Source organism: Coffea eugenioides, chromosome 2 (assembly GCF_003713205.1).
Source record: "Coffea eugenioides isolate CCC68of chromosome 2, Ceug_1.0, whole genome shotgun sequence".
In the NCBI taxonomy this organism is placed as follows: domain Eukaryota; kingdom Viridiplantae; phylum Streptophyta; class Magnoliopsida; order Gentianales; family Rubiaceae; genus Coffea; species Coffea eugenioides.
In genome coordinates, this window is record NC_040036.1 from 12,267,016 (window position 1) to 12,274,794 (window position 7,779).

A 7,779-nucleotide genomic window follows, 5' to 3' on the forward strand; every position below is an offset into this window, starting at 1 on the left:
TTAATTGCCAATAGGGGTCTCAAGTCTGAATTTGTACAAGTTTTAAGGTGAAGTTGTCGAAACGTTTCATGCAATAGCCAAAAAAAAATACAAAAATCAAAAACGTTTGGAGACCTGAATCGTTTATCAGACAGCGAGACCTGGCTCGTCCTGTCAATTCTTCGGTACATAATAAAGAGTTTAGTTATAGCGTCGATTTTGATTATGCAGAAAATTAATAATTAGTAAATAAAAAAGGTTAAACTCTTGGTATTAGTGACGTCACATAGAAAGTACACCTGTTTATTACCGTGTTGGTTGAACGAGATCGTAGCGGAAGCTGCAAGCAATTGCTCCCAATCGTCAGTGATTAAATCACCATCCTAACAAACTTATTAGAAAGAGAATGCAATCACAAAAGCCGGGATTTCCTCCTAGATGTCTGGGACTGGTACCAAACGTGATATTCAACTATGGGCCCGTCGAAACGTTTTTCCTACCGAGTATTTCATTTTGACACGTTGAGACTTTGCTGGTATTGAACCAAAGATTTTCCGCTCATTCAAATTGCTCATTTTTTTAATACCAAAGACGGAATACTTTTGAGCTGTCATCACGTTTTCTACTAGTCTTCTTTCATTAGTGCTGGTACTAGTCAAGAAAATCTCGCAACTGGCCCTATTCTCTCCTTGCAAGTTACAATAAACACACTATAGAAAAATTTATGCACAAAAAGATTCTGAGAATATTCTGGGGATGGTAAAATCCAATCTTGACCAGTAATTCCTCTTTGCTGACACCAAGACCCTGAACACCTATGAGGAAACATAATTTTGAACCTAAATTAGAGTGGTCAAAAGTGTTTTTATAAAAAATTACAGAGATTTCGTAGAGTGAAATTAGAGGTGTACATTAATCAAATTACTCGATTCAAACACGCGAATTCATCGGTCAAAGACTTGATTGGAATTCATTTCGAATTATTTGATAACATAATCGAGTCGAGTTCAAGTTGATTAAACCAAAATTCGAGTACTCCTCAAGCCTTATTATCAAGTAGCATATTTATAATAATATAAATTTTAATTATTTATTGTAGAGTTATAAAATTTACCCAAAAAAATCACACTTGAGAACTTGATTAGCCTCATTGAACTTCATTTAATCGAGCTCAAGTTCGAACTCAACTCTAAAGAAATCGAGTACAAATTCAAACATTTTTACTCGAGTAAAAATACACTCGAAACCCTCAAGCCCGCCTGACGAGGTACTATTTATGCCACAGACTGAGTCAACGGTCAAAACTCAAAAGACCAAAGGCAAGCCTCGTGGTTTTTTTTTTCAAAAGGAATAGTAAAGTACAAGAGCTATGACGTCGTTTTAAACCTCAAAACTCGCGGAAATGGCAACTCAGCTTCCTCTTTCCCTTTCCACCGCCACCTTATGAAGATGAAACCTCATTGCTACCATATTTACCACCGCTCCTCAACCAGTATTTAAACACATGCCACGTTTTCTACTCGTCTGATTTCAGTCTGAAATTTCGTGCAGGCTGACAGTTTTTAATTTAGCAGAGTGAGAGAGGGGAGAAACCAAAACTTTCTTTTCTTGTTCCTCAAGGCTCAAAATCTGCAATATAATAATATTTAAAAACCATTGCAATAAAATATCAAGCAACCTTTTTCATTTTCAGTCTGAAACGTTGCCGCTCCTGAGATCGTGTACCAAGTGACTTGCCTCAGCCTCGCTGCCGCCGCCGCCACCATTCTTCTTCAAACGCTGCTTCAACTATCGGTAATGTGCGTCACTGCGAAAGTGTAACCACACAACACACATGCGTATAATCCTACGTATATCGCCTGTATCATTGTTCTTGTATATATACGTTGCAATTTCTTTCTTTCTTCCTGTATTTTTTATTTTCGGGATTTTGGAGTAAGTTTTTAGAGCGATTTTAAAGAAATGCATGCCTTACGCAGATTGCTTTTGTTGTTCTATTTTTCTTGATTCAAGTTATGTTCGTCATAATCCTACTTACAGAATTTTGGTGCAGCATTTTCTGAGTATCGAACCGTATTTCGTGGTTTAAGAGAGGTTTTAGCTGATCATGAAATTCGCCGTTGCATTGTGAAATTCGATTTGGTGCCTAATTCATAATTGAACGGTCACATGGACGATTCTAACTTTTTTCTTTTTTATTTTTGGCGTGATTTTCTTCGCAGCTAATAATCATTTACCAGGTAGAGGTAAATAGTAGCATCAACGATATTCGGCTTAAGTTTCAAGTCGATTGCAGGTAAAGAAACTGCACTTTCTTCTTACTTTCTTCGTAAGGCACACTGGCACAGCTACAGGGGTAGATATTAAGTATGCGAATCAGACTGAGATTTCACTATCAATCAGCTAGAAATAAATATTACGTACTCTTGGTAATATAGGAGCAATTACAGCCGTTTCAGATCTGTTCCCTTCTATAGCATATTACGAAGTATATTTTTCTTTGAATCTGCCATCAACCAATTAAAAACTCGCTGGCGAATTTTGTATTTTCGTCATCTTGGTCTTAGAAACCAACGTGGTCTCGCTTTAATCATCTAGACTTGCCCATTTTTCTGGAACTCTAAATGCCTTAATGCTTGGCCTGTACTGTTCTTCCGTTTGAAAGGAACTGACTATGTGCTTGCTATTACTATAAAAGATTGCCTTGTGGGATCATTGACTTAATTTGAAATTTGAGGGCGATAATTGCTGCTTAATTTGCTTTTAGTGCGAGAAGAACCCAAGGGGTATCAGCTCCTTTGACTGGTACTCTGAAATGGCACTAGCAAGGTTTTCAAGGAGTGGGTTGAGACGATCTGGAAGTGCCATTTGCAGTTATGCCGATGAGAGGAATGTACCATTTGAGAGGGGATCAGTGCAAGAGAGCCCTTCAACTTACATGCGAAATGTCAGAGGAGGAGGCAATTTCTCGTACCTCTCAAACACCGAGAAGGTAGATTACTCTTGTATGTGGATCAGAGGAATGAGGATGACCCCTCAATATCATTTCGCTCATGCACAAAGCGTCATGGAAGGGTATGATTCAGAGTATGAAAGCACCAGGTATCCCACTCTGGAAGCCACAAAGCCAGGCGAAAAACCTAGAGTGGTTGTTCTTGGCTCTGGCTGGGCAGCGTGTAGATTCCTTAAGGGGCTTGATACCAAGATATATGATGTTGTTTGCATATCACCGAGGAATCACATGGTTTTCACTCCTTTACTTGCATCAACCTGTGTTGGTACTCTGGAATTCCGTTCAGTTGCTGAGCCTGTCAGTCAGATTCAGAAAGCACTAGCAAAGGATCCTAATTCTTATTTCTTCCTGGCTTCCTGCACTGGCATTGACACAGAAAAGCATGAGGTAAATTAATTTTCCTGCACTGCATTGTTCCTTTCTTTTTTTGAACATTTCAGTCTCGTATAGAATACTATATCACCAAAGCAACCTGATAAAGTATCAATATGGCAACCAAATACAGGAATACTTTTGCACTCACATGTTGCTTGGGAGGAATCAAACCTTCACTTTACAATTTGCAAACAAGAACTGAAAATCTGTTCTGAGACCAGAAGAAGTTTCTTCACAAAATGCTAATAAGAGGATCAGAATGGCATTGTATTTTGAACTACCTCCGTATACACTCTGTATTTTCATTTCGACGCTATTGAATTACTAAATGGAGAAACCTTCTTAATGTGTTTATGTTGATTTGTCTATCAGGTGTATTGTCAGTCCGTTGAAAATGGTGCACTGCATCACGAGCCCTACCAGTTTAAAGTAGCATATGACAAACTTGTCATTGCTTCTGGAGCTGAGCCCTTAACCTTTGGCATTAAGGGAGTTAAGGAACATGCTTTTTTTCTTCGAGAAGTGAATCATGCACAAGAAATAAGGAAGAAACTTCTATTGAACCTCATGCTCTCTCAAAACCCAGGTGATTATTCCCTTCACCGCTCTCCTACAAGAGGAAGACAAAGTTAAGATGACACCCATATACGGATGCCAAATTTATATTTTATTTGATCATGGGAAGTGAAAAGTACATATAGCTTGACATTTCTGGTATTTGGTCCATTTTGTTCTTTTCAAGTCTTCTGGCTTAATATAGAATATAGTTATTAGGCGTCCGATAACCAGTGTTTCCAGTGCCTTTCATCATTTTCAAAAATGGTTTTAAACTATTTGTAATAGTAAAGGAAAGGGGGCTAGCTTTTTACATGACATCAATAATTCAAAGTATAGAGGTGCATTTTTAGTGTAATATCCACATGAACTTTGGTCTTATGATTAGTCCTGAGTAATTGAAATGTACTACAAAGTTTGTCTCTTAAGCTTAGCAGCAAACCAAAAAGAAAAAACAGAGAGAGAGAGAAGAAAGGGGGGGGGGGCTAATATATCATAATTCTTATGCTTATGGAGTGCATAGATGACAAGTGTTGAGTTTCAGGGTTGATTTTCTCATTCTTTGGCTGATTACTGTAGATCTTCACGGTAGTTGCTCGTGACAGACTGATTACACAGTTAATGAAGAAAAGAAATTGTACATGATCTTAGTTGTGTAGGCATAAGTTATATGATCTATGACCTAAGGGTTGTTGTATATTAATAACCTGGATATGATCTCACCATGAGGATAGAAATTACTCACCACCCCCATGCATGCTCACAGGCATTACTGAAGAAGAAAAGGAGCGCCTCTTACATTGCGTTGTTATTGGGGGAGGTCCTACTGGGGTGGAGTTTAGTGGTGAATTGAGTGATTTTATAATCAGAGATGTACGCCAGCGATATGCTCATGTGAAAAACTACATTCGTGTCACTCTCATTGAGGTATAAATTTCTCTGGCTGTCTGAATAAACTAGATGTCAGTGGATGGCCTCAGCATGAACTACAAACTTTGTCATTTCTTTCTATACAGGCGAATGAGATCTTGTCATCATTTGATGTTGGATTACGACAGTATGCCACAAAGCACTTGACCAAGGTAGCTTTTGTTTCCTTTTCCTGAAAGATCTCGGCTTTTTTGGTGGCTTCGTAATATTAACAACTTCCAAAACTTGAACAGTGTGGTGTTCGCCTTGTAAGAGGTGTTGTAAGAGAGGTGCACCCTAAGAAAATAGTCCTCAGTGACGGAAGTGATGTTCCATATGGTCTCCTTGTCTGGTCTACAGGAGTTGGTCCGTCTGAGTTTGTAAAGTCACTAGATCTGACCAAGTCTCAGGGTGGAAGGTACAATTTCAGCATGTTTACTGCATCAACTTTTTGGTCCTTCATTCTTTTTCTCGAGTAATGATGGACCTTATGATATAACCTCTTGCACTTGCAGAATTGGTATTGATGAATGGCTGCGAGTTCCTTCTGTTGATGATATGTTTGCACTTGGAGATTGTGCTGGTTTCCTTGAACAAACAGGGAGGCAAGTACTTCCAGCACTAGCGCAGGTTCAGCACGTAAACCTATTGCTTGTTCTTGGTAGTAGTAGTGATTAATTTCTGTCTGCAACTGCTTTCACTTTACCTTTTTTGGTTATTTATTTTTTTGCTTCTTGTCCTTTAACCCTTCAGCTCTGAATGGTACTTAGATGCTCCCCTTTTTCTTCTCTACTACGTACAACATTGAGCTTGATTATTGTCATGGCAACAACTTAGCTCCAAGGTGGAAATCTTATCTTTCAGTAGATTTTCTGAGATCAGTTAATTATGATGGACTAAGTGGAGATGTGGTATGATGTTTGACCAACTAAATGCTACAAACATTAAGAACAGGTTGAGGCTGTACTTTCGAATATGGTCAGAATAGTAGTCTGCATATGCTGGCAATAACTGTAGTAATGTTAGTAATGATGATGATCTAATAGTTTGAAACATGAGTCCATTGAAGTCCATTCTGTGCATAATGCACAGTATACTCCTGCTTAAATCTTAGAACTTCAGCAATAAGGGGGGGAATTCAAATTTAAGGACTAGAGTTTGTTTTGCTTCAAAGCAGGAAGAGACGAAGAAATGGCTTCTTTTTCATTGTTTAGGAGCGACATTTGATTTGCTAGCAACGTACGATTGACGAGTCAAACTAGGCAAGATTGGAATTAGTATCCAAGTTTGGGTACATGCGTTCAAATTTCCATCACTTGCTTGGTCCAGCGTAATGTATATGATACTACATCCCTTTCCCAGTAAAACTTCTACCATGTGCATACGTCGTGTATTTTCAAAATGTTATGAAGTTTTACAATCGGCTGCATGATATTGACAGCGTGTTTCCACCTGATTACGGATTGGTGTCTGTAGCTGTTTGTACTAGAGATATTTTCAGAATGTGAAGAAGTCTCAAGTTCTTTCACTTGTAAAATGCCTTAATTAGGTAGCAGAAAGGCAAGGGAAGTATCTAGTTGAGTTGTTCAGTAAAATCGGCACAAAAAATGGTGGCAAGGCACTATCCATGAAAGACATTCCTTTGGGGGAGCCCTTTGTCTACAAGCATCTTGGAAGCATGGCATCTGTAGGTCGGTACAAGGCATTGGTTGATCTTCGCCAGTCCAAGGTACTGATCATTGTTAGAGCTTCACTTTCTTAAATTCATTTGAAAGAAGCAATCTTCATACTCACAGAGCATGCACACCATCTAGAATCTTTATTAATTTATCCAACTTTATCAATCACACATGTGCAAAAACAGATCAATTAGTTGGTCCCTGCAATAATTTATCAAAGAAGTTACTAGGTGCTAGCCTTCTTTCTGGAAATGAGGAGTTAAAAGGATTTAAATGTCTTTTGCTTTGAAGTACAACCCTCTCAATGGAGAAACTAGTCCACCATTTTGCTTTGAAGTACAACCCTCTCTTTTCTTGCATTTCTTTGTGTATCACATGTCCGAAGCTCTGTAGCCGACTCCAGGGATAACTTGTGGTGGCTGCATTGTCACAATCAGGATAACAGGGCAACCCTCTCCTTTCTTTTTTTATTTTCCTTTTTTTTGTTATCTTTTTGTGCATATCACTTTCTGCAATCTTCACATATTTGCTGTCTAATAAAGTTGTCTTGCCTCGAATTACATCTGCAGTCACCTTAATTGCCATTATCTATTAGATGATGTTTGTGTATTTTCCGCCAAGCATTCCTGTCTCAATTCCCAAATGACTCACTTGATTCGGTGTTGATCCATACTCAATATGACAGGATGAGAAGGGCATATCCATGGCAGGCTTTTTGAGCTGGCTAATGTGGCGCTCGGCTTATCTCACTCGTGTGGTGAGTTGGAGGAACAGGTTTTACGTGGCTGTGAACTGGGCTACCACATTAGTCTTTGGCAGAGACAATTCAAGAATAGGATGAACCTAGTAAAATCATTTTATGTCGAAATAGTAGTCAGGTAATTTTTTTTTTTTAACCGCAGGCACCTTTTAAGTTTTAGCTAACTTTAGACTACTACTATCAATTATTTACCATAGTTATATCATGTTAAAGCAGCCAATCAGGGCGGAAAATTTTGAGATGTGGGTTGGAAATGGTTAAATTTACGGTATCAAGCACCCAAATTATTTAACAATTTGCACCCTAGTCTTTCTGTTTCTTTCTTCTTCTTCTTCTTTTCTTTTTTTTTTGGTGGGATTTTAGGTACATCATGGAATATTTTGTTGAAGCTCCAATACGACTCCAGACGTACCAGCCATTACTACTAAGTAATAACCACTCCCCTTCTCATCAAAAAAACCTATAAACAAAAACTACATCCAACATAGATGATTTTCTCCTGTGTTTGA

General features: G+C 38.4%; 1 protein-coding gene across 1 annotated transcript; it reads left to right on the top strand.

The window, feature by feature from the left end:
- The first annotated feature begins 1,389 nt into the window (after nucleotides 1–1,389).
- LOC113763099 (internal alternative NAD(P)H-ubiquinone oxidoreductase A1, mitochondrial-like) lies at nucleotides 1,390–7,531 on the top strand. Its single transcript, XM_027306811.1, has 10 exons — nucleotides 1,390–1,773; nucleotides 2,202–2,275; nucleotides 2,747–3,379; nucleotides 3,740–3,953; nucleotides 4,689–4,849; nucleotides 4,939–5,004; nucleotides 5,086–5,249; nucleotides 5,347–5,461; nucleotides 6,381–6,560; nucleotides 7,196–7,531. Exons 3-10 carry the CDS (start codon nucleotides 2,795–2,797, stop codon nucleotides 7,349–7,351), a joined length of 1,641 nt encoding a protein of 546 aa, XP_027162612.1. The 5' UTR covers nucleotides 1,390–1,773; nucleotides 2,202–2,275; nucleotides 2,747–2,794; the 3' UTR covers nucleotides 7,352–7,531.
- The last annotated feature ends 248 nt before the right edge of the window (nucleotides 7,532–7,779 follow it).

Bases quoted from the DNA above. Each gene is read 5' to 3' on its own strand.
- LOC113763099 (XM_027306811.1), top strand. From the start codon at position 2,795: ATGGCACTAGCAAGGTTTTCAAGGAGTGGGTTGAGACGATCTGGAAGT. The intron at 5,005-5,085 runs GTAGCTTTTGTT...AAACTTGAACAG, and splicing joins CCACAAAGCACTTGACCAAG to TGTGGTGTTCGCCTTGTAAG. The intron at 6,561-7,195 runs GTACTGATCATT...TCAATATGACAG, and splicing joins TTGATCTTCGCCAGTCCAAG to GATGAGAAGGGCATATCCAT.